Genomic DNA, 15,282 nt, shown 5'->3' on the forward strand with positions numbered 1-15,282 from the left:
TCCCAATAGTACTGTTTGTGTGTCTTATAACGTGGCAGGGAAAACTCATTTTTAGCACTTATTTTACTCGCCGAATAACGCGGAGTTTTCTTTTTTCTTTTTTTTTAATCGGATAATTTCATTTTTTATTGCGGAAAACTAGGATCCCTGGTTAAAACTGATTTGCTTAGCTTTTAGTAACAGACCGCTTCGGTCATTTGTTTCAGAACCACACCCTTGTTTTTATTAGTGGGTGTGGTTTCGAATCAGGTGAGTTGGTCTCTCTTCACTGCTTCATTAGTTTGAAACATCCAGAGCAGTCTCTGGTGAATGAAAGTGGGATTCAGGCAATATGCGTTCTTTCAGGTACAGCAATTTATTATTTCTTTAATCGTGTTACCTCCAGAGCTCACCTGTTTATACATAGAAATCTGCCTGTCTGTACACGAGCGTGAAGTTAACATTTGAAAATGGTTTAATTTCATCAACGATTATTGTAGATGATCAGTTTGTTTTTATCACATGTAGACCGAGGATGGTTGTCACACGTACGCTTTATTGTCTTCTTATTTGTAATGACATGCTATGAGGTTCTGTTCCTAACTAAGTAGAAGAGTATGTATGTATATAGGGATATTTTAATATTGAAGTAATTTTACTCCAAATATGATATTTAGGCTGTTCAGTGTGCCGCACCTGAGACAATCTGCCCTGTACAGTGATTTGTTGTCCTAGAATATGGGGTTGGGCGTCACAGATTGTGGTTGCTTTTACAAAGGGAAGTTATGCGGTATTTTCATTTTTCACAATAACATAATCCTTTTATTGTGTAATACAGGATTATAATGGCAGGTGAAATTTCATATTTTCTCCTTTCATATGAGGCTATCAGTCTTATTCAATTGGCGGCCCGTGAGAGCCTTCTGTTTTGCCAGTCTATCGTCAGTTGTCCTGTTACCAAAGCTGGAATTGAGATACGCAAGACTGAAAGGTTGCCGTTAAGTATGGCGTGTTTTTATTTTTTTGTAATTCTTGTTTTCAACTCGCTCTCTATGCAAGCTACCCTGAAATCAATACATTTTAGTTTATATTCACTCTGTGTGCACATTCATTATTATTCGTATCAGTATATTCCATAACCCAACGGGGCATACTATTTTACAATTTACTATTATGACGCTTCCTTTGGAGCCGAGACAGGAGAAAACGTATGCACTGTAAAAAAAAAAAAAAAAAAAAAGTCCGTCAATGTGAAGGTTAAACTATAAAAATGAAGGTAAAATACATATTTTTAACTTTAATGTTAAACCACATGGTGGTATACGATCATTAAACAACAGTTTACAAAATGTCTTTAAAGAAGGGTAAATAGTCGTAGTTAGTAATATAATCATGATATAAAATGATGCATAGACTGAAGAATTGTGCTTACGTGATACATTTTTTCACAGTGGATTAGCAGAAGACGCTGTATACCAGATTACAGAGTTCTACTCTGTTAGCTATTCAGCGGTAATTTCTGTCTCCCGTCTTGAAATAGCTGGTTTGGTATACTATTATTCAGTAATTCCCCCCAAAATATAATCACACCCAAGACTTGCTGCGCAGTCCTGCATTGTATTGGTCTATCACATCTGAAAATGTCTCCTGTAGCTATTCAAAACAAGGGCAAAGCTCTCAAGTTCAGCAGCACTAAGCCAAACCCACTGTTTTTATGACAGTCAAAATGACAGCTGTGGTAGTTCTAGGTATAATGTATTATATCTCCGTAAGTTTTTGCAACCCTGGGTCTACTGATGGTTTGAGCTGTGTATATATATATATATAAGTATTTAATCACTTATTCATTTCAAACACGTCAGCCACAGTCTCTTAACTTCCTCCCTGTCTCCCACTTTTCCCCACACACACACCAGAGATGGAGTCTAGAGACCTGGTTGGTCTTCTTGGTCTCGAGATCACATTTTGAGGTCTTGGACTTGATCTCGGTCTCAGCACGTCGGTCTTGACAATATGCTTGATTATCTTATATCCTCATTTTCACCCAAATTCACACGCACTCATAGACATAAACAGTTATTAATGACAACAAGGTAGTGGTTAGGGCTCTGGACTCTTGACCAGAGGGTCGTGGGTTCAATCCCAGCTGGGTGACACTGCTGCTGTACCCTTGAGCAAGGTACTTTACCTAGATTGCTCCAGTAAATACCCAACTGTACAAATGGTATGTAAAAATAATGTGATATCTTGTAACAATTGTAAGTCACCCTGAATAAGGGCGTCTGCTAAGAAATAAATAATAATAACAGCAACATATATATATATATATATATATATATATATATATATATATATATATATATATATATAAGTAAAAAAACACACAAGTGTCAAGCTGCCAGAGCATCACGCTTGCATTTAAAAAGCGTGATGCGCCAAAAAGACTGCTCCAGTAGTTCAAGACACCTTTATGTGGCAATGCTTGCACTTTGCCCTCCATTTATTATTTTTCTCATCAATTTCAAAATTGAGAAGGCAAATTTATTGCAGAAAATGAAACTAAACTGAATTTTTTTTTTTAAATGATTTGCTTAAATTTTTTATGCGACTACAGTGACGCGATTTATCGGTAATTTCGTAGCAAAATATTACTGAAAAATAAACAAACAAAAAAGGAAACGTCACACACACGTTCTCTTTTGCTAGTACAGGAGTGGCACATTTTCTAATCTCTCATCTCTCTCTAGCCAATCAGCGGCTCGTTGTTATGGTTTTACCAATGGTAAGTGTGTGGTCTATGTTGAGAGGACGTTAAATGCTACTAGTTTATTTTAAATTTGTTTGTAATTAAACTATATTTGTTGTCATTAATAACTGTTTATGTCTATGAGTGCGTGTGAATTTGGGTGAAAATGAGGATATAAGATAATCAAGCGTATTGTCAAGACCGACGTGCTGAGACCGAGATCAAGACCGCAAAATGTGATCATGAGACCAAGAAGACCAACCAGGTCTCTAGACTCCATCTCTGGTGTGTGTGTGGGGGGAATAGTGGGAGACAGGGAGGAAGTTAAGAGACTGTGGCTGACGTGTTTTGAATTGAATAAGTGATTAAATACTTACTTAATTACTTAATGACCTTCCTACAGATGTCAGGACTGCCCAGTCCCTGACCACATTCCGGCGCCTCCTTAAGACTCACCTCTTCAAACAGCACCTGTAGAACTCCTCTGTTTGTATCCGGGTCACTATCACCCTTCATGTAAATGTGCTTTATTCTGCTCTTATCTGCCCCCTATTTTACTGCATTTAATCCTGTACTTCAGAATACTGTAATCTGCCAAGTGTTTAACCTGTAGTACTTTGTATTTAATCACATCCTGATGTAAGTATCACTATTTAATCATATCCTGATGTAACTATCACTATTATCTGCTGTATTATTGAATTGTGGTTTGTCACACTTGAACAAAAGTTATTGTATTTCTTGCTCTTATTGTATTACTTGTATTGTAACACTTGAAATGTATTTGCTTACGATTGTAAGTCGCCCTGGATAAGGGCGTCTGCTAAGAAATAAATAATAATAATAATTAAGGCTCAGCCACAGGTGTATAAATAAGGTGTATAAATCTGGCATCACTACAGAGCCTATCCCTGACAAGAACCACAAAAGAACCAGTTTTCTATCCTCATTCCAAGATCAGAAGGCACCTTTTGGCTGAGTGCCACACTACACAGAGAGAGTGCCTTAACCCTTTGCAGTCCAATTATTTTGACCCTGTCAGGCTGGTCAGGTCTTATTTAATTTTGGGGAACAAAATAACAATTTAGACCATGTGCTGTTCAAATTGAATTAAATTGACGTTATTTACATAAAACATGTTTCAAATTACTATATAATCAAAGTGATACTCTGAGGAAAGAAAATTATACCAATCACTCAGGTTCCAAACTTATAAATGTAAATCAATAAGAACACAAACAAAGAAAACAAGTGAAAAAAAATTACCAAAAACAATTTTTCATCTATTTTATAACTATTTACAGTATATGCACTAATGTATGGGATTGTCCATCATCTGTATTCTGACCATCCACTGGGTCCTATTTAACAAATATGTGCACAGCCACTATCGCTATTGCACAAATGACAGTGTTAGCGAACCGCTGCGATGGCACATGAAAATGTGATTTAGAAGTCGGGTCTCATGCATGGGCTAATGCATATCAAATAGCGAATCATGCGCCCAGCCAATCAAAGCACAGTGGGGGGGGGGGGAGTAAGGTTACAACCAATAAGGATTCAACATGTAGAATCAGGAGTTTTCTTTAAGTTAGGCATGTGTAGCTTACTTTCGAACCATGAGCACCGTCGCTGCCTTTATTACAAATGCTTTCCTGTTAAAAATTTTTACTGGGGTCCCAAGTGGCGCATCCAGTAAAGGCACTCCGCGTGGAGGATGCGCCCTATAGTTTGGACGTTGCCGGATCAAGTCCACGGGGCGGCGCACAATTGGCAGAGCGGCGCCCGGGGGCAGGGAAGGCTAGGTCGGCCAGGGTGTCCTCGGCTCACCGCGCACCAGCGACCTCTGTGGTCTGGCAGGGCACCTGCTTGCTTGCCTGTAAGCTGCCTAGGGCTGCGTTGTCCTCCAGCGCTGTAGCTCTGGGTGGCTACATGGTGAGTCTGCAGTGTGTAAAGAAGCAGTCAGCTGACGGCACACGCTTCGGAGGACTGTGTGTGTTCATTTTCACCCCTCCTGAATCGGCGCAGGGGTGGTATAATTGGACACTACTAAATTGGGGAGAAAACAATAAAAATAATTGGCGACTACAACATTTAATATATATATATATATATATATATATATATATATATATATATATATATATATATTGACGGTATGCATTATTTATTTATTTTATTGGTCTGCATGCGTACCAATTATATGAACCACTTTCTATAAGGTTTGGTCTGACCTGCCTGGCACTTGAAGCTGCAACTTCCAACACTGGTGCTTCAGGTTCAGCATCTGCTTCCCTCAGACCCTGTAATCTTTCCTCTGTAAGTTCAACATCCATACAGAGAGCTATGTTGTGTAAAACACAAGAAGCCAGGATGATATTTCTAACCTTCTGAGGAGTGTTCCCCCAGAGACATCCAAACATCGGAATCACATTCTGAGGATTCCAAATGTTCGCTCAATTTCAGTACGAACACATTTAAAGGTACGGTTATACCTCTGTTCGGCAGGGGTCGTGGGGTTGAGCAGCGGTCTCAATAGCCACCGCTTCAGTGGATATCCGTTGTCCCCTATCAATCAACCTCTCAGACTGTCATCCTGCTGAAACGCAGCTGCCACCTGTGATAGCAAGGATAAACAAGTCATGAGCGGAGCAACGATAGTTTGGCATCACAGATAACACACTATTTGCATGTTGACAGACTAGGTCCCCTTACTGATTTACGCAGAAGTGCCTATTCTGTGTTGGTGTGCGTACCTTAGTGCTACAAGCAAATAGTGTGCTCTCCGCACGTCTCCTTCCAGGTCAGCCTGATGCAGTTGGCAGATGTCAGTGATTGTTTGAGGTGAAATTGCTACATACATTGTGTCAGACAGGCTCAGAAAAGACAGGTGACTTTTAAATATTTGGGGATGTCTCCTCTCCTCCTCCTCTCTTTGTCTGGCCGCATAGACTTTATTTATTTATTTTGGCAGACGCCCTTATCCGGTTGTTACAAAATGACAGTACAAAGTATCACATTACTCCAGTGCGCACTCCATATTTCTTTTTATTGTTCTTTTTTTCTCTCTCTTTTCTTTGCCTGCTTCCCTAGTAGTTTCACCGGTATTTATAGTTGACCATGTAATTTGCGCACAGTTTAGACCTGGTTTTCACATGTGAACTGAAATGCAAACGCTAAAGGGGTGTTCACACCAGATACGGTGCGCAGGCCACCTCCTTGCGCGTCGCTCTGCAGTCGCTGCAGACCTCTGTTCACACCAAACGCTGCAGGGGAAAGTCTGTCACATCATGGCTGCATGTACAAGCAAGAAACAGCAAATGCCAGCTGGAAAGGAAAACTCAGCTGCTCCTGCTCTGTCTTGCCAGCACAGTTCCATTGTTGTCTCCACCCAGGTCCTGGTTCCCAACGCTTGAATCGCCTCTAAAAAATGTATTGTTCATGCCATGGACTATAAACATTTATCATCTATAGCAGCTTGTTTTGTTAATAAATCTATTGTCCTGTAGAAAAAAATAAAATAAAAAATAAATGTTTCTCAATAGCACACACACAGAAATAAATCTATTATAGAAAGAGTAGTAAGCACGTGAGCATGAGGGGAAAAGAAAGTGTGTGTAAAACAGACTAGCAGCACCAGTATTAATCAAAAAATATCTGGTGGCACTAAACAAATTGGCCGGTTCCACTGAACACGCCCTAATCTGTACTTTAATAGGGAAACTGCTGCTCCCAAATTTTTTCATGTCTTAAGCATTTCTCTAGCTTATCTTGGTATGTCTGACAATTTTCTTTCAATCCGTATATCACAAAAGTCAACTTTTGCTTCTTATTTTTCTTTCTCATGCACGGGTCAGTTTTCAGTAACCTTTTTCTGAGGCTCGCATTCTTTATCCACATTTAACACAAATTCACAATGATCGCCATGTCTCCATGTACTTCCTTATAAGATCTCCCTGGGTGGGTTTAGTTCTGAGGTTGGGCCAGTAACTTCTGGTGTCCTGCATGGCTCTATCCTCGGCCCTCTGTTATTTAGTGTTTATATGTTTCACCTCGGCCACATTTTAAGGTCTCATGGCATACACTATCATTTTTATGCAGACAGCACTCAAATCTATATTAATTCTAAACCTGATATCAATGTTGCTGCCTCTGCCCTAACTGCCTGTATCGCTGATATAAAAAATTGGATGTCGCAAAATGTTTTACACCTTAATTGTGACAAGACTGAGGTAATGCTGTTAGGTACTCCCTGCCAGCTAGGTAAAACCAATGCTTTAAATCTGTCTGTTGATGGAACCATGCTTGAGTTCAGATCTAAGATGAAAAATTTGGGTGCGATTTTCGATCCTGGGTTAACTTTTGAATCGCATGTGCTGAATACTGTCAAGGTTTTTTTTTCACCTTAGAAATATTGCCAGCCTGCGTCCCATGCTTTCTCTACCTGCAGTTGAAAAACTGGTTCATGCTTTTGTTTTCTCCAGGATCGATTACTGTAACGCCCTTTGGGAGGGGAGGGGAGGGGAGGGGAGGGGGAAAGGGGGAGGGGGAAAGGGGGAGGGGGAGGGGGAGGGGGAGGGGGAAAGGGGGAGGGGGAGGGGGAGGGGGAGGGGGAAAGGGGGAGGGGGAGGGGGAGGGGGAAAGGGGGAGGGGGAGGGGGATGTACCGCAACGCATGAGAAAAAAAGTAACAAACACAATGTAGCGAGACAATGTCCCTATTGAATCGGTTCTTTTGATTCATCCTATGAACAAGCTGCGTGGCGCACAGGAGTCGAGTTACCAGTCTATCAAAAGTCATGAAATGATTCCTTACCTCTCGAGTCTGGCTGTTTTTTTCTTTGTAACAAGGAAAACGGGTTGTCTCTCAACAAATTGAGTGTTATGAAACTGAAGACCGTATGTGTCATGTTGGATCCAAATTCCCGCTTGCTTAGTGCATGATAAGAACTCTGTGTGAACCAAAATGGCGTCATTTACATCATCCAGACCATAGCTATGTATCTATGAGCCAGACGGTGTGTACTTAGAGTGCTGCTTCACGCTGTCAGAAACTCAGATTACAAGTTTGTGCACCATCATTTTATTTTTTATTTTTCTTACAGTTCTTCTTAGTTTACTATGTACGTAACCTTGTGTAAGTCTGCCAAACAAATAAATAATAAAATGAATCACTACTAGTTGTAGCCTATGTGTGTTTGTTATTTTTTATACACATGTAAAATTAATCATATCTATAGTTACCTATTTTGCACAAATTATGATTAATACTTCTAAGTCATCTTGAGTAGTCAGCCAAATTACTAAATAATAATAATAATAATAATAATAATAATAATAATAATAATAATAACTGAGATATACACCTCATTTCCAAAATAAATACAAACATCTACTGGTATTGTAACGTTATTGTACCCAAGACTTAATTATATAACTTGTGATTACATATTTGATCTTGAGGAATGAATGTATTTTATACATGACAATTTACAACTACGGTTAAATATTTTATAATTTAATAATGACGGCGATTCACCTAGTCCACAAGGTGACACGTATCAGCTACGTTACAACAACCTTTTAGGAGGATATTGCACATGCCTGACGTTATTAAACGTCAATATTTTACACGCACATTAAATATACATTTTCTAAATGTTATTTTACTGTGTTAAACACTAAAAAATACTAAATATATACACGTTTAAACTTTGTTTATATAAAATGTACATGTTGCGGTTATGGGTGTGCTTCAACATGTGATTGATTACATGACTAATCCCAGTTTACTGGATAGAAGATGAATTGGGCAAACAGCGTTTTGCTCTGTGCTGAATAAATACCACGGATTAGTTCCACAAAATACCACTCGTTCGAGGCTCTCATTTGTTGTTGTAAAAAACAATGGGTGACTCCAAATGTATAGAAAAAAAACACGTAAGAAATGCAATTGACTATTTTTTTAAAAAGATTAAATTAAATTAGATTCAATGCTAATGGTTCAAACTGTTATGTTATCTCCAGTATTCTAAATATATATTAATATTTTTTGTCAAACTATATTTAATTTAATGTTTATGAACCCAGGCAACCAAATATAGATTCTCCCTAGCTTTTGTGATGTGCAGTTTGTGAATGACTCGTTCTTTCCGGTTCAAATAAACCTACGTAAACAATCTTAATGCGGTCTACATTGATTGGTTTTGTGTCATTGAATCAGTGAATCAAATGAACGAAATGAATCGATTCACCAAACTGAACTGAATCAAATGAATCGAGTCACTAAAAATAATCGAACTGCCCATCACTAGTCCTCCCCGACCCCGTCCCCCTCTCCCGCCGAGTCAGACTCACTAGTGACCTGCTAGCTAGTGGAGGACGTACCGGTGGTGATGCTGAACTGGCGGGATTAAGCGCAGACAGCGCTGCTAGCTAAGGCATCGCCATCAGGAGCAGTTTCCCCCTCATTTTTGATTTGGCTTTCCTTTCCCATGACACGTTTCAAATTCAGTAGCGACGACTAGCCTAGGCTACGTGACGTGATCACGTAGGGATCTCTCACTAGCTGACCACCACTGTTTCAAGATCAGTTACTTACCTCGCCGGCCCGCCCCATAACCTCTATGTACAAATAAGAGAGCAGGTCTGGAATCGGTGTGGCAGGATAGGATGCGCTTTTACGGTGGGCTGGAGAAATAACGAGGAGGCAGAGGCAACTTTAACTGATCGCTTTTATTAGAATATTTACAGTGCAAACAGTGGAAAAAATAATAAATCATGCCGCGAGACCGGCTCAAATTAAGCACTGCATAACACAAAGACAAGTCCACAGTGCATTCTCTAGGGCTCGTAGTGCAAATACAGTTTACTGTCCAAACAAGATGAAGTGTTAGTGCTGGTCTTTGGCGACAGCTCCGGATCGTATTCAGCTGTCTAAATAATAACAAACAGTATTTTCAGACAGAAACTTGTGACTGTTTTTTTACTCATGTTGCTATAACATGTCTCTCTCTCGCTACTGTAGTAAGAACAGAAAATGGTGAACATTGTAGATTCAACAATGAGTGGACCAATAAATAGTTATTCATTTAACCAATTGTACCGAACACAAAGCCAGTGTGTTTATTGTGCAATGAATGTGTCAGTAGATAAGGAATACAATATGAAAAGGCATTTTGAAACCAAACAAGGAAATACCTATCCAGAGTACACAGCGGACGCTCAAAAGTAGAAGCGCTGATCTCTTCTTAACAGTTACTTTATTAATATGTCACATACATTTTAAAATGTTTATAATGGTACTCCGTTAAATTCTCACATGGTTCTATTATTAAAGTACTATTCATATGGTAAAATGTGGAAGTCTTGTTCAGTATATGAACACTAAGTTATGTAATATTTATTATTGCTCATAAATGTGTAGAGTAAAATACTCTGGCCTGTCTACTCCTATTTTTTTCCAGTCTGGCCCCCTTAAAATTAAAAAAAAAAAAAAAAAAAACCCTAATGCTGCTACTGCTGGGACTGATAAGACTGGTGCGGACACTGCTGGGACTGGCAAGACTGGTGCGGACACTGCTGGGACTGGTAAGACTGGTGCAGACACTGCTGGGACTGGTAAGACTGGTGCAAACACTGCTGGGACTGGCAAGACTGGTGCGGACACTGCTGGGACTGGTAAGACTGGTGCAGACACTGCTGGGACTGGTAAGACTGGTGCAGACACTGCTGGGACTGGTGCTGCTGCTGCTGGGACTGGTAAGACTGGTGCTGCTACTGCTGGGACTGGTAGGATTGCTGATACTAGTGCTAAGACTGATCGGACTGCTGAGACTGTATGATGCCGCGATTAAAAACACTGATTTAGAAGGCTTTACTTTAAATAGAGTTTGCCAATCCTCCTATGGCCTGATCTATCGAAACGCTGTAACACCTCCTCCTGGGACATGTCTCTGTGTACATATAGCAGGGCAAGGCCATTCAGTCTATTTTTACCCATACTGCTGCAAGACCAAATCAAACATATGGAAATGATTCACTCAGTTAAACTCTTTCTCGTCATGATCAGGGACCCTAACCGTTTGCTGCAGAAAACACGGATTGTCTCTATGCTGTAGGAGAATTTTTTGTTTTACACTTGGGGCGAGGTACACGCAGGCTTTTTTTTGTTTGTTTGATAACCAAACCAATACACTTAACATATATAATCATCAACACAGACAATGTTTATTTAAATTTACGTAAATAAATTTTAAACTGCTGTACAAAGGTCAAGGTTGAACGAGGCGCGCTGTCACATCCCTGCTGGAACGCTCTGCAGTTTACTTCAGTATCAAGTGCGTTACCACTAAACAAGCTGTTTAAAGATGCCTAAAACGATTTAAAAATAAATAAATAAAATCACCGGTATTAAAACAGTACTTCCTTGAATTTTTTTTCTCTAACGAAAACATTAGGAATATATATATATATATATATATATATATATATATATATATATATATATATATATATATATATATATATAATGTTACGAAGAATTGGCAATATGTCTTAAATGTAAGTGGGCATATTATTATTTTTTTTTTTTAAATAAGTCTTTATATAATATATAATATAATATATTATATACTTTTTTTATGTACCTAGCTGGTACGCCTCTGTTAAGTGTTTTCCTGTTGCGCCGAATTTTCAAATCGGACTAGTAACTGTCACCGTATACCTATAGCAAAAACTTACCTACACCTTAACCTGCTAATGTCAACGTAACAGGATTAAATGACTGACGGTGAGAATACAGACTCAACAGCGACATCTAGCCATTCAGAGCGGAACGGAGACGGGATAGACAGCACGTATAAAAACTACAAAAAATCGAGTTGATTTCTAAATGATTGTTTTTGGTAAGAAAATAAAATAGCGAGTGGTTTTACCGACGTTTATCGTATAAAAATCTATTTGTCAAGCTCATGTTTGTTGGGAATTCGACGTTTAACGAGCTTTACCGATTTACAATCGAAAAGTATCAAGCCTAACTATAACGATTTTTTGTTACTATTTCATTTTCGTTTTACATTAATTTTAGTTATAGTTAATATTAACGGATATGATTTATGTTCGTTAGTATACATTTTCGTTATCGTTACGGTTGCAGGTGTAAATATCTCCTCCCTTGATTTGGTGTCAGTCGTTTAATCAACAAAATGTGGTCAGTTTTGCTGGCTTTGAGATAAACCCGGTCCTGTTTTGTCGCATATTAATTGAGTTCATCATACATGAACAATGACCACCGGTCCACAGATCCCATAGAGCCAGTCAGTTTGTGCAATTCCTCTTGAGTAAGTGGCACAAAAGGTGGTTTCTCATGCACAGGTGAAAGCTGCAACAAAGCCCCCAGAAGTAAGATTTAGATTTTTCCAAAGCAGCCATTGTCTTTGTTGGCAGTGTGGATTTCCCCTGTTAACAGAAACTGTTTGACAATATATGGATACTGTAAATGACGCGTTTAAATGTCACTCGCATGCAAAATTCAATCTTTTGATTTGTATCACAGGGTAGGGTATCCAAAGCACTGGGGCGGAGCGGTTGTAGTGCTTCAGTAAAAGATGTACTGAATGTCTAGTGTGCAAAACAGTGCTATGGTAGAATGTCTGAAACATACAAAATATACGATAACACTAATAATTGTAAATTTGAAAACTCAGCACCGTCCGATCCTCCCCCTCCAGCTCGTTTTATCCAGAAGCAAACCTTTAATGTCTTTATCCCCCATCTCGACAGCAAAACGTTGTATAGCGTAAGCTGTATTTAAAGAAATATCTCGAAACCCCTCTGCTGTTTGGGATTTTTTTTTGTTTGTTAAATACCCAGAAAAAGTTGAATGCAAACTGTGCAAGCGACTCGTATTATTGAGGATAACCAATCTCGGGTCACTTGACAAGCGTAAGTTAATATTAATAATATTTAGTATTAATATTTTTATGTTAATATTAATGTTTTGCCTCAGTCCGCTGCAGTTGTGCAATGCAAGCTTACTGTATCTTCATCTTCAATTGTGTGTAGGCCTAAATAAACAACGTGCATTTTTATTTATTTAAATTATAAAAAAACATGATTACTGTTCTATATAACGTATTTTTAAACTACATGTGAATGTTTTATTCAATTTATATGGATTACCCGTAAAATAGGATTTTCAATCAAATATATACAAGTAGTTGTGGTGACGTCACCACTAAATTATGCAAATGATACCATCGAAGGTTCGGCCTTCCTTCGGTAATGTGTTCCAAACCTTCGATGGTCAAAATGTGCACATATGAAACTATATTGATCGAGAATATAGGTTGTCAACATTTTTGGGGCTTGTTAAGCAACGGTGCGGCAAAGCATTGATAAAGGAAGAAAAAACATTCATGTCAAACTTTTCATGTCTGGTTGATTTAGAATAAAAACTCAGTTTGGGATTCTTGCATGTTGGGTTAAGATTTGGTGCACTTTGAAACAATTCGTGTCAGATTGATTTTGAATAAATGTTCAGCTTCAATTCGGGGTTTGTGCTTGTTGTACTGCGTTTTAATGTTTAATGAATAGGATAAAGCAAAGGCAGAATACTGCATACATGAGACAAACCGACATGTAATTCTCATCTCATGAGAGATTTTTCAGAGATCAGAATCTCAGGATGATGATGATGATGATGATGATGATGATGATGAAGATTTAATGATGACTGGTAACCAATCAAATCTCCAAAATATAACAAAGTTCAGAGAATTCTCAGATGACTTTCAAAATACTGCTTCTCTCAACTAATCATTTAGCACTGAGATGAGACAGTATTAATACAACGCGCTTGCAAGCTGAAGGTTATGGTTTCAAATCCAACTCATGCCAGACCTTTTTTTTTATATTAAAATATATTTTTTGCAGGCAAATGTTCCATTTTAAAACAGAAATAAAAAATGTAATATAAATGATGTAGCCGTCACAATAAGTGTGTTCCCATGTCGACAAAAAAGGTTTATTGTGATTTAAACTCAGATGTCCTGTAATATACACATGCGTGGATAAAAGTGCCTGGGGTCTAAACAATCTGCAAAAAAACGGGAGAAAAAGGACAATTTTACCTTTACTTCGGCGACTTATTTCTCTTAATGTATGACAGGTATTGACTTTTTTTCTACATTTCACCTAAGAGTGTTGAGAACTACAAATTAAAAGTGAAATGGTGATTTTGGCTGATTTATTTTTGCTGCGCCAATATCCTGAGAACACATACGCTGTCCTTGCTATCCCAAGGAATGAAAACATCATCATTCTTTAAGTATGCAAGTTTATGTGATACTCAATGTATTATCAGGGATGTAGACTGTGTGGTCTGGTGGTTAAAGAAAAGGGCTTGTAACCAGCAGGTCCCTGGTTCAAATCCTGGCTCCCTCACTGACTCACTGTGTGACCTTGAGCAAGTCACTTAACCTAAATATATAATTAATTTTAAAATGAGCACCTCAATAACCCCAATATTTTTGCAAGCATAAGTTGTTGAGTTCTAAAAGGAAGTTCTAATGTTACAATAATCACACTGCACCTGTCTGTCAGTAAGCACGCTGGCCATCTACTTTTGATATCGGACACAAGTGGATCATCCTCAATTATTTCCTTTCTTTTTAAGAAAAACGTGATTTCCATTTTAGCATTCACCAGCAATTCCTAAGTGGTGTAAAAACTACATTTTCCAATGGTATTTGACAGAGTAATACATTTAAGACTAGTATTTGAATATATAGATACTACAGTTTCCATGCGATAAGTTATGTACATACTCTGGCATTAAAATAATTTTCCAATATGGCCGTTTAGCACTGTGATTGGTGTATTTTGGGTTATTTCGTATAGTGTGGGTTATGTAGCACGGGTGAATTAAAATGTATGTTTGTATGTGGGCACGGGGAAGTCACAATCGCTTCATGTGCAGACTGTGCCAGGGCCAGACTGAATGATTGGCAGTCAAGTCCCGGCACAGCTGCTTAAAAGAGTCACAGTTCTGGCACTCTGGGAGAAATAAATATCGAAAATAGTAACAATTGCCACTTGTGATGGAAGGACCTGCACGATACTTGTTTGGGGTTTGTCCACTGGTTTGTTTGTCTGTTTATTTTGGCCAGTGTGCCATTTTGTTTGTTTAGTGTTTTGTTTGCTGCCAGCGCGTTTACTCACAGTACTGTGTCCTGCGTTTCCTGGTCTGGCGTCACCACAAAGCCATTCCTGTTACAAGCACCAAGCCAGATGAATACAGATACAGATGAAAAGATAATGTAAGTCCATTTTGAAGGACCTGGATTGCCATAGATGTCATATACACTGGCAGCAGTGTGGAGTAGTGGTTAGGGCTCTGGACTCTTGACCGGAGGGTCGTGGGTTCAATCCCAGGTGGGGGACACTGCTGCTGTACCTTTCAGCAAGGTACTTTATCTAGATTGCTCCAGTAAAAACCCAACTGTATAAATGGGTAATTGTATGTAAAATATAAAGTGATATTTTGTAACAATTGTA

General features: G+C 38.6%; 1 protein-coding gene across 1 annotated transcript in view; it reads left to right on the forward strand.

Annotated features, from left to right (window-relative positions):
- Positions 1–258: 258 nt before the first annotated feature.
- The window catches only part of LOC117433359 (beta-1,4 N-acetylgalactosaminyltransferase 2-like), a 28,196-nt gene continuing 13,172 nt past the window's right edge, over positions 259–15,282 (forward strand). Inside the window, exon 1 of the mRNA XM_034055541.3 lies at positions 259–345. Within this exon, the coding sequence (XP_033911432.3) occupies positions 332–345 (14 nt within the window). The 5' untranslated portion in view covers positions 259–331. The remainder of the gene's footprint in view (positions 346–15,282) is intronic.

This window comes from Acipenser ruthenus, chromosome 33, assembly GCF_902713425.1.
Source record: "Acipenser ruthenus chromosome 33, fAciRut3.2 maternal haplotype, whole genome shotgun sequence".
Taxonomy (NCBI): Eukaryota; Metazoa; Chordata; class Actinopteri; order Acipenseriformes; family Acipenseridae; genus Acipenser; species Acipenser ruthenus.